This window comes from Aulostomus chinensis, chromosome 3 (assembly GCF_037954235.1).
Source record: "Aulostomus chinensis isolate RoL2024-O1b breed Wild chromosome 3, RoL_Achi_v1.0, whole genome shotgun sequence".
Lineage (NCBI taxonomy): Eukaryota > Metazoa > Chordata > Actinopteri > Syngnathiformes > Aulostomidae > Aulostomus > Aulostomus chinensis.
In genome coordinates, this window is record NC_141322.1 from 16,746,306 (window position 1) to 16,759,882 (window position 13,577).

The 13,577-nt window shown below is 42.6% G+C and overlaps 1 protein-coding gene across 1 annotated transcript; it reads left to right on the forward strand.

The window, feature by feature from the left end:
* The first annotated feature begins 544 nt into the window (after positions 1 to 544).
* Positions 545 to 11,151, forward strand: cdk4 (cyclin dependent kinase 4). Its single transcript, XM_086199047.1, has 8 exons — positions 545 to 781; positions 5,817 to 6,051; positions 6,132 to 6,267; positions 6,351 to 6,518; positions 7,594 to 7,703; positions 8,926 to 8,976; positions 9,072 to 9,207; positions 10,306 to 11,151. The coding sequence occupies exons 2-8, from the start codon at positions 5,834 to 5,836 to the stop codon at positions 10,393 to 10,395; spliced, it is 909 nt and encodes a 302-aa protein (XP_086055173.1). The 5' UTR covers positions 545 to 781; positions 5,817 to 5,833; the 3' UTR covers positions 10,396 to 11,151.
* The last annotated feature ends 2,426 nt before the right edge of the window (positions 11,152 to 13,577 follow it).

Consider the following 13,577-nt stretch of genomic DNA (forward strand, 5'->3'; position numbering starts at 1 on the left):
AAAATACAAAACCAAGAAATGACCAAAAAAAGGAGCAGACTGAAGCAGTCACTCATAGTTGGATCCACTTTTAGATTGTTTATTTTAAAAAGGTATTCCAAAAGCACAAAAAAAATTTAAAAAAGAATGAAAACAATAACAGTCTAATAAGATACTATTCCATATTTTTATGTTTATTTGCCATCTTCGGAACATTTTAATAGCGAATTTTCATACCATGGTCTTCCTCAGGTTTGCCCCTTTAACAGATCTACTTTTTAAGTTAGTCCTAGCGCTTCTTTTTTTTTTTTTAAATCCTGCGTATTCCTCTGAGTTCCTACTGCCTCTCTCACCTTTCTGAACGCAGTGACACACCGAGCGCTCCCTCCGCTATCAAAGCAGCAGTGAGCGGCGGCTGCCCTCCACATTTTTAATGATTGACTGTAGTGAAAAGTGTTAAGTTGAGATGAACCTTGATGTGTGTAGCTCCGCCTCCCAGAAGAGTTTTGCAGAGCAACAGGAAGCTTAGAGCAGCACACCCCCCCCCCCTTCAAAAAAAAAAAAAAAAAAAAAAAAAAAAAAGGAGCGTAGGGCAGCCTGGAAGAAGAACCAGAGGAGGCCGAAATCATCTCGCCGGATCTGCTTGTCCACATCAGATCCTGGCAGGCTGCAGTCGCCCTCCGCTGCCCCCGACCTGCCAGCCCTGACCCTCCCGTCCGAGTTCACTGATACGTGGCAGCAGACCAGTCGGCATGTCCTCATCATAAAAGGACGCGGAGCCGCCTCACAAGAGACAGACGAGGTAAGAAACGCTATCAATCTGAAACTGTCCGTGACACTTGTGGAGTTGAATGAGTTTATATCACGGTGAAGACATGGAAGTTTGCTTCCCGTGCTCAGTTCCAGCCGCACCGCTCCGTCTTATTTCTCCCCGCCACGTCAGTGAACATGTGGCCGAGGAGGAGAAGTCCGTGTGGCCCGATTGTTGCTGCACTTTTGAGTCCGCTTTAATTAACAAAGGAGCGCTATGGAGGAGGACCACGTGTCGGCACACATAGTCCTGGCCTGCTTCCGCCCCCCCCCCCCCCCCCCTTTCCTCCGATTCTGCCTGGATCAATAATGAAATGTGGGAGACAGACATGAACCTCCGCCTGGCTGCTTGTCACAAGTGTCGGGTTAATGACCTCAGCAGCGGCGTGAGGGTGAAAGCTCCAGGTGTTCGGCACAATCTGTCTCCTGCTGCTGTGAACTCAACTGTGTCACTGAACAAGAGAATGTTTTTAGGCTGACTACTTCCTGTATGACCACATGAGGTTTGGCGAATAAAGATCCCACACTGTCCTGAGCGCTCATGGTGAGACTGATCTTCTAACTGGAGCCCTTGAAAGCTGCAGGCAGCAGTTGAAACCACATGGAAGATGCTCACTTGCACCTGGAGTATAAACACCTCAGTGAATCTAACATCTGAATAATCTGCGTCCTGTTACATGTAGTAATCCAAAGCCTACATCATCAGGGCTTCCAAAGTGATGTTGAGATGCTCGGTGCATTTCCATCCAGATGTTTTTATTAAGAACTGAGTTGAAACACTGATAATAAATCTCTGGATAGTGCAAAAAAAAAAATGCGTACTCTCCGTTTGTATATCAGTCAACATTTATATCATTTCTTACCCACCCTACTGTTTTCTTTCCGTTCGTTTGTTTGAGGTTCAACTCTAAATCACTTGCTGCTCGCTCTTCTTCTACAGCAGTAGACCATCAGACCCTGGGCACAGGGTCTCTCTGTGTGGAGTCTCCATGTTCTCCCTGTTCCTGTGTGGGTTCTCTCTGGTACTCCAGCTTCCTCCCACAGTCCAAAGACATCAAGAGAGGACGAGGCTGATTGATACTCTAAATTGACTGTAGGTGTGACTGTGAGTGTGAATGGTTGTCTGTCTCTATGTGTTGGTCCTGTGATGGACTGGTGACCTGTCCAGGCTGATAGGCTCCAGCCCCCCCGTGACCCTTAACAGGAATAAGCGGAAAAAATGGATCGATGGATTTATATTTTTTTTGTGAGTTGATGACACAAATGTCACTGTAATTATGCTATTGGGTGTTCCCTCCTTATATCTACAGCAGGAAACTGAAGCAAATCAAATGGTACAGTTACAAAACTTTGTGATTTGAGCTTATATTGTATCACTCAAAAATAAAATGAGCATAGCACAATAATATCATAGCCGGAGTGTTTTTAGCATTAGTTTAATCCAGGCGAAATTCATTTGTCGGCTGAGTCCTGACATGAATAACAGGATCATACTTACACAATTTTTCTTTCAGATCCGGGCAGATTCGTACCCGCAGACGCTCTGACTCATGTTACAGCATTACTTCCTCTTGCTAACTACATCCAGTATTTGACCACTTCAGTACCTGTGGTCTGGCACCATCTGAACACTATTATTCCTAGTATGTGACAACAGCCATTTAGCTTCATTGAAACCACTTCGCCGAGTACCTTGAGATATAATTAACCCTACGCGTGCACCTCGGCTGCAGGAGAAACTTTGTGACTCACTGGTGGTGCGGTGAGATTTTTATATAAATCCTGAAGGTTGTAAAAAATGATTCATCAGACCTTTTGAACCTTAAAAATAAGACCGAAAAGTCATGCGGAACCTCCTGAGAGACCGTGTCCTGTTTCTCCAGGCTTATAAAACAGTCACGCATGCAAAGGTCGAGCCATTCATGCCGTCATCAAACCGTTTGACATCCGTTTGGATATTGTGGAGGGTCAGTCGTGGAAAAAATGATGAGATCGGTATTTTAAATTGAGGAAATTAATTGTTGGAAGTGTGTGTGTGTATGTGTGGCTCGCAGTGTGCGCTCATTTGTTGCTGTACTTGTCACCCTCTCTCTGCTAGAAGCTATTCAAGCTGCGGCCGTACTTTATCTCTTGCTGTTTGTTTGACTTAAACAAGACCGCCGTTGATACAAGGTGGAAGTGCAGTGCAACTGAAACAAAACGCCAAGTTTGAAAATGAGTATTTTGTTCGAAGGAACTTCCTGTGTCTGTCAAGTGGTGATGGTTGAGTTATCTGACCGTAATCACAAGAATTTCCCAATCGTTGCATCTCTATTATGAAATTATCAGTAGAGCTGATGTCTGCATGGGAATTCAGAAAGTGTTGAACAAGCTGGAAGTGTTGTGGTCGTAGTCTGAGTGGTAACGGCCAAACACGTCTGAGCAGGTAAAGACTCCAGGTGTAAAACTTTGTCTCCCAACTCTGACGTTGACGACTCTGGTGCTGGAGGCCCTTAAACTTGAGCTGTTCTCCTCTGAAGCGAGTTAATAGTCAGGTTCTGATGTTGTATTTCAGGTAAAAGTACATTACAACTGTTAGCAAAATGTAAATGTACTAAAAGTGCTCATTATTCCAAATATAGAGTGGTATGCATCATCTGTGTATGTCTCCACTGCTAGCAGCATTTCTGTGATGGGGAGCTAATAGCAACACATGAGCTGTTGGACATCTACATGTAACAATTCAGATAAACAAATGGTATTGGTTTTTATAAGTTGGAGAAACAAACCCAGAGAGAATTGTCCTCACCTGTGCAGCTCTACGGCGCATTTTAGCATCTCTTAGCATCTCTTAGCTCCTTCTTTTTTCTTATTGGTTTCCAGGCTGCACATTTACTGTCTCACGCTCACACTGCCACCTTCTGCGTTCATTAATATTTCAGTCACAGTTTTCTCTTAGCCTTTACCATCAATAGGCTGCTGCTGCTGCTGCAGATGATGATGATGATGATGAAGCTGATGGCCGGTGGCTGCTTCAAACACCACCATCTGCTCTGACGGGTGAAGTGAGCTCTCTTCCTCTCCACATCCTGCCGCTGAACCCCTGAAATTGTCTGATTATAATGAAAAGCGTTGAGAATGATGGAAGTGTCGCTAATAGTGAAATAACAGCGTTTGAAGGATTTCGTATAGCTCCGAAAAAAATTGAACACAATAGAAGTTCCTGTAGAGAGCTATGGAGAAGTGTATTCTGTTGAGGCTTGAAAGTGGTTGAAAAGTTACTTCTGCAAAAGACTTCTGGCAGTGTGACTGAAAATAGAGTTTGGTTCTCATTCAGAAATAGATCTCCCAGCACAAGAGCTGCAGAGGACCATTCATGAGATTTGAAAGGAAGAGGCAGTGAATTTCAGCTTCTGCAATGTGTTATTCTATGCCTGAGGAGAGCTTTGCTGATGCTCCAACAGTCTCACCCCCGCCCCCCTCCACTGGAGTCGGGTCCAGTAATGACGGTTCAATGACATGAAGTGCTAGTGTCAATCAAGTATAGGCGTGTGGATCATACCTGCCTCCACATTCGTCCTGACCGAAGTGTTTCCACAACAGTTTAGGATGTGTCTGTGAACTTTGACGTATCTGTGAAATTTTAATCGGTGCGGTCAACATGTCATTGATGTTTGACCAAATATCTGCAACCCCGAAGGCAACCAGGGCTGAAGAATACAGTTCATTATTTGCAAAGTTGCAATGTAACTTGGCCGCACGGTGGTGCAGTGGTCAGCACTGTCGCCTCACACTAAGAAGGTTCTGGCTTCAAGCCCCAGCTCGGGCACGGGGTCTTTCTGTGTGGAGTCTGCATGTTCTCCCTGTGCCTGCGTGGGTTCTCTCTGGGTACTCCGGATAAGCGGTAGAAAATTGATGCATGAATGGTAATATAACTTGCAATATGTGCTAAAGGCTAAATGTGTGTCCTTTCAAAATAATCGCAATTCAATAAATTTTTTTTTTTAATTGTTCAGCGCTCCAAATATCTGGTATCCCAGCATCTGTCCCTCCTGCTGCTCAGCAAGCTAACAGGCTGAACCGAAATGGTGAACAGTTGACCATCAGCTTTTTATCATTGTCACTGCGGGAACCAGAGTGCTGATGATGTTAGCGGTCAGTGTTTGGTTGTGTTTTTGTTGTGCAAAAGAAAAGAAAATGTGTACGTTAGGAAAGACAACAGTAATAACTTAAATAGATGTGCAGGAGAGGCCAAAATACACCTGAAGGTCATTTATTTCTCAGCAGCTCTGTGGAACCTCACAGCGCTGCCACAAAGATGCTCGAAGACAAGAGATGATGTATTGCAAGCTTTGCTAATGTGATGAACACGCATACGCTTCCTGTTTCCTAAGTGGGCACAGCCACCTCAATTACAAGCATTGTGTATATAAATAAAAGCAAATTTTATTTCAGTTTCAGTATTTCACTCTCTGGTTTCATGTTTATATTCCTTGTTCATCTAGTTGTAAAATAAAATCTGTGACTCTGAGGTGAACCCAGACTGACCGTTCAGCACCAAGAGGAAAGAAGATGTGCCTGATCACGTGACCTGAAAACACAATCATCTCAGTGGGTAGTGTTTAAAAAATGCCAGTTTATTGTCAAAAGGGTTAGAAGACATGGCTTGTGAAAAAAAAAAATGGCTCCAGTCATTACTGAAGTGATTATCGGCCGCAGAATAAACATGACGAATTAGTCAGAAATTCACAATAGAATGGAGGTGGATGGGGAGGCGGGGCCATGAAAAAAAATCCAGGATACAGGAAATGAGTGATTTGCAGTCTGTTGACTCCCAGTTTAATTATATTTTACATCAAACAAAGCATCTTTTATTTGGCCAATGTCTGCAAACACAATGAGAATAAACAAAACGATACAAAAGCAGTCAAAGCAGGAAAAGATCTGCCTTAATTGCAACATCTCTAACACTTTTGGAAGCACAGTAAATTTTTCTTATTTCAAAAATATTTTCCACTGTAATCTATCTTTTTTACTTTGTCCCTTAGTCTGTTTGAGACCGGCGATGGCCCACGGCACCAGCATCCAGTATGAGCGGCTGGCAGAGATCGGAGGAGGAGCTTACGGTACTGTTTATAAGGCGCGAGACATAGAGAGTGGAAAGTTCGTGGCTCTGAAGAGCGTGCGTGTCCAGACAGACCAAAATGGCCTCCCCGTCTCCACAGTCAGAGAGGTGGCTCTGTTGAAAATGTTGGAGCAGTTTGACCACCCCAATGTCGTCAGGTAAGGCGGTTGGTAAGGCGATAGGTGTGGCGAATCGTGAACCGCTCCATAGAAATCACTGTTTGCTTCTACACCTTTAGGCTTATGGATGTATGCGCCACCCAGAGGTCAGACCAGGAGACTAAAGTCACTTTAGTGTTTGAACATGTGGACCAAGACCTTAAGACGTACCTAGAGAGAGCCCCAGCTCCGGGGTTGTCCCCCGGCCGCATTAAGGTGAGGTCTGACTCACATTACGTGGAAACTGAACGTGACGTCCTCCTTGCCTGTTGAATTAAACCTGTGGTGTGTCTTTACAGGACCTGATGAGGCAGTTGCTGTGTGGTCTCACATTCCTGCACTCGAACCGTGTCATGCACAGAGACCTGAAACCGGAGAATATTCTGGTAACCAGCCAGGGTCAGGTGAAGCTGGCTGACTTTGGACTGGCTCGCATCTACAGCTGCCACATGGCCCTCACTCCTGTGGTAAGAGCCAGGAGCTTTTATGGTCTTCTTCTGGTTTTAGTAAATTCTGAGTTTATTTACCTTAGACAAAGGAAACTTGGGTTTTTAGTCCCAAAAGGAGGGTTAACTTGAACCTCTGGGTCAGTTGCCATGGAAACAAACTCAGTGGCAGGTTTTCAACAACAGAACCCTGTTTCTGTCTCTCTTTCCCCTCTCAATGCCAGGCACACAGTTGAATTTCCTCATTCATTCAGTTCATATCAAAACGATGTGATCTTTAAGCAAACCGATTAATTAAAGCTTTCATGCATCATCTTTACACATAAATAAAAATTCCTCACCTTGAAGCCCTCATCCAGTGAGTTCACACGATGTTCATCGAGCTCATCAGCGCCTGGTAAATCTCTCTGCATCCACACTGGATGGAGTTTCTGTTTGTTTGGTCATATTCCCACGCTGCCAGGAGGAGGAATACTGAGCCGGCTCTGTTGGCAGAGCTGGCCACTTTCTGTTAGCCCTCTGGTAACATGGAATGTGGGTAAATAATTAAATCCCACTGTTCCTCTGGACATTCCAAACGTCATCAGACCAAATGGATCAAAATCCGATAGCAAAACAAGTGAATTTGAGGGAACAGTTAATCCACCGACGTACAGAAGAACCAGTAACAGAGGCGCGTCGTGGCTGGTATGACTACTTTGGGTTAAGCCCCGCTAACTTGTATCTGGATAAATCATTTTATACAAGCTGGTTTTTAGACTGTAATAAACAAAATTATGAGTGACACAATCGTTTGTCCTGGGTTGCTCGACAGCACAGCACAACACAACACAACCTCTGATTCTACAGCAGAGATGATGGAGAGGCCTACAACAGAGCCGATGATGTCACGTTCCACTCTGTAGCTTAAGTTGAGGTTCTTTATTTGAAAAGTATGTGAGACACAATTGAGCATATGAAGAGGTACTACACAGCCTCAGCCGTATTCATCACATCTTTCTTCAATATGTTCAAAAAGATAAAACAGAATTTCATGTAACCTCTTGTTTGAGGCCACAATTTGATGTCTTTGTAATACCCACCGGGTCTCCCCTAGGTGGTGACGCTGTGGTACCGACCCCCTGAGGTTTTGCTGCAGACTAGTTATGCCACACCTGTGGACATCTGGAGCACCGGCTGCATCTTTGCTGAGATGTTCCGACGCAAGTGAGTCAGCAGAATAGTAATCGGATACACAGCATGTTGTGATTGTGCTGGGATGACATTAGAATCTCTGGTATCAGACCTGAGTCCAAAGAACTCAACAACAGATTGATGTCATGTAGTAGAAAGAAATGTTTTGGTCCCTAATGAACAGTTCATTGGATTTTGGTGATAATTCCAGGTAATCTGTCACCACTGTTTGTGTACGCACGCGCGCGCGCGCACACACACACACACACACACATACGCATACATAACAATTTCTCCTTCAAAGTAAACTACATCTTACTTATTGCCATAGAACACCTTAGTCTGTCTTTCTTTTATTAAATGTATAGCCATTCTTTTTCACAGCAGCTCTAGAGCGTTTAACCCTTTTCTGTCTGAAGTTCATATCATGAAATTAGAATGAATATTCTATTATTGATCATCATCAAAGGCAAACTCATTGTGGAGAAATGAGCTAGCAGTGGCAGCAGCAACTGTGTGTGTGTATGTGTGTGTGTGTGTGTGGACACAAGCTGTCAGGTGCATGAAGGTTTTGTGTGTGTGTTTGTTTGTTGGGGGGGGGGGGGGGGTTGGCGGCCCAGCAGTTTTTTTCTTTGTCTTTATTACACAAGGACCAGGCACAAAATACTTTGATCTCAAAATGAGAAAAAAAAAAATTAGTGGCAGATTTATTTACCATCTTATTTATTCCCGCAGCGTTAGGAGAGGTACAGCAGGAACGCACCAGATGCCAAAAAAAGACGTGCAACACAGTCTTCCAGGGCAGCTATAAGGATTAATGTTGATATGACAGGTTGCACATCCATCGTCCATTTACTTTGTACCAAGTGCAAAAAGAACAAAAGTCTGTATGAGCTTGAAACTCAGCTGGAAACATAATCCAGTGTTTGATGGCTCTAAATATAGTCAGGTGTTGTCCACACCTCAACATGAGCACAAACTAGCAAAAGTCATTCTACTTGTGCAGCAACAAGACACCGTAGCCCCATCTAGTGGTAAAAATGACACAATGCCCAAAGGTTCTGGTGACCCATTACAGAAGTAAACCGATAAAATGACACAACACATGCTGATGTCAACTTTTATCCTTTGTACTCGCATCTGAAATCTGCTGTCTGTTTGACTCTGTAGCTTCCTGCACAAACAGAAACATCAGAGATGTAAATAAGCATATTTAGCTTTGATCACTCAACAGTACGCATTTTCTGTTTGTCAGACCTTTGTTCTGTGGAGAATCTGAAGTGGACCAACTTGGGAAAATTTTTGAGTGAGTCATGATTTTTCTTTTATCATTGTAGTGGAACTTTTGGCTGATGATTCATAACGAATCTTTTCACTAAAAAAAATGACGTGTCGTTTCAGAGTTATCGGCTTGCCGCCGGAGGACGAGTGGCCGACTGATGTTACACTTTCAAGAAAAAACTTCCCCCCTCTCTCACCCCGCTCGCTGACTGACTTTGTTCCAGAGATAAATGAGCAGGGGGCCCAACTGCTGCTGGTAAGACTTGGACATGAGCTGAAAGTCAAAGTGACGCTTGATCCTGCCTGGAAATAGTTTTTTTTTTTTTTTCTTCTGCATCCTGAGTTAGAATTAACATATAATGAACCTCAGACTGCAGCAGATGTTTCTCTGCTCTCTGCTTAAGTTCACATTTCTAGTCCAGCTGGTTGAACTAGAGAATGGAGAGAGCAGAATTGCAACGTGCCGGTAAAACTGAAACTCGAGATTAAATGATGAGCCACAGACAGATTTTCATTTCCGCTACAATTTGTTTTTGGAGGTGGAACCCTCTCAACAACAAAATATATTTTATTCCAGCTCTTGATCTGATGTAAGAAAACAGGTGTTAGTTTAAAGAGTGATTTGTGTCTTGGAGTGAGACAGGAGAGAAAGGCAGGACATAACATTCGGAGGATTTTGACTGGAATGCTGCGTACCCAGCACGTGTCATAACATAATATTAGGTGAGGAATTGACGGTACACACTGATGGGATAGCAGCATCCGTCAGAGAGAGATATGAAGTCAATCTTGTGCTTCATGTAGTTGCTAAAGCTGTAGTTTGTAAATGCCTCAATCATAATCCTGGTCTGTCACAGTTCCCGCTTTGCTCAGCAGGAATCAATTCACCGGGCCCTAAATCACAGAACTCTGGGAAGAACAGGAATCCAGGTGGTGAAAGGCCGCCAAGTCTGATCGACTGGTGGAAATCATGATACGATTGGTTAAAATGGTCGGCGCATATTGGCAAAAATTAAAGAAACAGTTTTTTTTTTTCCTCCACCTATATTGACCAGTGATTTGAACTAAAAAGGTATTTTTCAAGTCATTGGTAGTTTTTGATGTTTTCACTTGTAATTTCTCATAATCTCTAGCAGTTGCCTGGCAACTGGACACAACCAGGTGCAGGAGAAAACATCCTGTCAAATATGAAGCTATACAGATGAATAATGACCTCTTAAAGCTGCAGGTCAGCTGATTTTGTTACCCCTGAACAGTCACTTGAGCTGCTGTCATATTTCTAATATACGCTTTTGAAGGATTTTGGACTTGATAGCGACCAAAATCTAATATTCTTTTATTCTTTCCTTCACAGAAAATGCTCACCTTTGACCCCCACAAGCGGATATCTGCCCTGAATGCACTAGATCATCCATATTTCCGGGATGAGGGGACATTGACTTAGACAAAGAGCTGAAACTGGTGTAATGAAACATGAAGCGTGAGGTAACGGCGTCTAAGTTTAGACCTGGCCTAAATCATTAAAGATTTCAGTTTCACTGTGTGCATTGCCTTTCAAGATGTCTGGCCGGTTCTGTGGGATGTTTGTCTGTTTTGGTTTTTGGGGGGGGGGGGGGTTGTTTTATTTTTTTGGTTTCTCTGGCATGAGAACACGTCAGAGATATGGAATTTAAAAATGAAGAGGAGCAAACTCAGAGATCACTGCCACACTTAATGATGTTACCATGTCATGGCTTCAAGGACTGTACCAATGTTTTTGATGTTTGTATTCTGTCTCCGTCTTGTCAGCGGGAGTCATCCTGCAACATCCGCCATCTCCTCTGAAATGTTGCTCTTGTTACTTTTGTGTAGACAGAGGGAAGCAGAAGAAGTCGGGTTTGTTTTTCTGTTTTGTTTTCAGAGGGTAAGAACTGCCGGGAGTTAGTCATTTAACTGTACATGCATTCATATTTATCATGCAAGGGGAACAATGAGAACATAAGCCTGTACCAGAGGGAAAAAAAAAATCTTTATATTAATTATTAAACAGAAGTGTATTTAAATCATAAGGAGAAGGAACAGAAGTCTGCAAATGGTTGAAAAGACATAAGATCAGAAAATCCTGAAATCAGATCAATTGTGACTTTCATGTTTTACATTTCATTTATCTGAAATCAAAGAGCACTGCCACCACCATCAATAAAAAATACTTTAAATCACATTTAGACAACATTTGTTTATGGTTATTTTTATTTGTAATGGTTCATGTTTTGTCTACATAAAAGGAATACATCTAATTCCCTTAAAACTGAAATGGACTTGAATATCCTTCCTGAAAATCTGATTTTACAAGTACAAAAATTTAAATTCAGAGTATCTGTTCTTGTGCTTAAAGGGGAGCTTTGTTTGTAGATTTTTTCTTTAACCTGGGCCCTATTTGTTTTTGTCTAAGTTAATGATAAATTGAAAAAATAATTTCTGAAATCCGGCAGCACGGTGGTGCAGTGGTCAGCACTGTCGCCTCACAACAAGAAGGTTCCAGGTTTGAGTCCCGGCTCCATCACAGGATCTTCCTGTGTGGAGTCTCCATGTTCTCCCTGTTCCTGTGTGGGTTCTCTCTGGTACTCCAGCTTCCTCCCACAGTCCAAAGACATCAAGAGAGGACGAGGCTGATTGATACTCTAAATTGACTGTAGGTGTGACTGTGAGTGTGAATGGTTGTCTGTCTCTATGTGTTGGTCCTGTGATGGACTGGTGACCTGTCCAGGGTGAACCCTGCCTCTCACCTGAAGGCTGCTGGAATAGGATCCAGCCCCACCGTGACCCTTAACAGGAAGAAGCGGAAGGATGGAATTTCTGAAATCACTGTTACATGGAGCAAATGCAGGGCTGCCTACAGCCCCGGAGCAAGCTTTAATGCAATCCAATGGGGCAATTGGCCACCAAATTTCATCCACAAATGCCTTTTTTTCCTCACTGACTTGCTCAGGTTATTGTAATTTTCCAACAACGTAACCGAAAGGGAAAGTCAATGCCAACAGTGCTCTCAGCTGATTTGTTAGTCTTCTTTGGTCTATGTCCAACCGCTGCTCAGGGAGAAGTCTTGCAGGAAATCACTGGATTGTGTTAAACTACAGAAAGCACAATTATGATAAAAATAAAAGTAGTATAATAAAAGTTTTAGAAAAGTTTGCATGTCTGAATTGTGGCAACAATAATATATGGCACGCTGACGTTGCGGCTTGCTGCGCTGTGGTATATCCTGCCATACACTGCATCCTGCTGACAATCCTGTCTGCAGTGAGCATTTTGACAGGGATGACCTCCTGTCAAAAAAAGAGAACAAATCCTTTTCCCTGAAGCGGAACGCTGTCCCTACTGGGGAGAGACCTGAGGCAGGCATGCATTTCCTCTTTCCAGTATGTTGACAGACAATTATAACAATCTGAACCTGTCATTGTGGAGAGAGAAAAAAAATTTACTTCAGTAGGTGAATGGGGCTGCAGGCAGCTCTGCCCTTGTTCCAGACTGGAGAGATTTCAGAAGTTGCTATGTCCACTTTTTACTTAGACAAAAGAGAGTTAGGGAAATAATGTCCAAGTTAAAACAACGACAGCAAAGCTTCCCTTGACCAAATAAAGTGTAAGCAGACGTTGTCTTTTGTTTTTGCAATTGTGAGAAAATTCTTACACAGGAATGAAGTTGTTTTACAATTTAGTAGTGCAGTTCCCTCAGGTTGTGGGACTACTAAGAAGGGGATGTAAAAAAAAAACAAAAAAAACAAAATCCAAATCACTACAGCAGAAAGTGAAGCTGCACACACCCCTAAATAATCTCAATCGTGTATTTTATTGTCTTGAAAGCTTTGCTGTGGCTCTGGAGGAGACTCTTCATACAACCTTCATGCTAACTATTTTGTATTGGTCCTCCCATTTTTAAAAATGTTAGGAAAAAAATCAGATTTTCCCCTTTTAAATTATTTGAGCTCACCACTAAAGTCACAATTAAAAAATTGGAATCTAATTAATCCTTCTTCTTTTTTTTTTTTTAGGCTAAAATTGTCCCATCCGTACATTCGAACATGAAATTGGACAGCAAATGATTTAAATTGGCCAGTCTATGGCAGACATTCCTGCACAAGAGACCTTCCCCATCCTCAAGGCTGCTAATAAATTAAAGGAACAATTTGACATTTTGAGAAATAACACTAATTTGCTCTGCTGAGACGTCAGTGAGAGCTTCTTCAATTCTCTGGTCTGTATTTTTTCCCAGTGTTGACGCTTAACTAAGCTGCTCGCTCCAGTTACCAGACGTGAGTGGAACCTCTTCATGTAACTCACAGAAAGACAGTTGATGGCTTATTTACCGGAATCGTCTGCCCAGCAGTTCTGTCCTTTGATATAAATTCTAAATAAATGAGAAATGTAAACCGAGCACAAATCCATGGTGCGAAAGATGTATTCAGCGTGTTGTAATCATGTACCTGCACAATAAAATCAAATCAACTGATGAAAATAAAAATCTAATCTTTGTCCACAAAAAGTTGATTTACCTCATTAAAGAATAAATCTAGAATAAATTAATACACAAATAAAATCTTGGATTGAACCATGATAACATTGGGCCTGGACTTTAATTGTGTGTTAT

What these genes read in the sequence shown, in the direction of transcription:
- cdk4 (XM_086199047.1), top strand. Translation starts at nt 5,834, where the DNA reads ATGGCCCACGGCACCAGCATCCAGTATGAGCGGCTGGCAGAGATCGGA. An exon ending in ACATGGCCCTCACTCCTGTG is followed by an intron (nt 6,519 to 7,593) that starts GTAAGAGCCAGG and finishes GGTCTCCCCTAG; the next exon opens with GTGGTGACGCTGTGGTACCG. An exon ending in AGGGGGCCCAACTGCTGCTG is followed by an intron (nt 9,208 to 10,305) that starts GTAAGACTTGGA and finishes TTTCCTTCACAG; the next exon opens with AAAATGCTCACCTTTGACCC.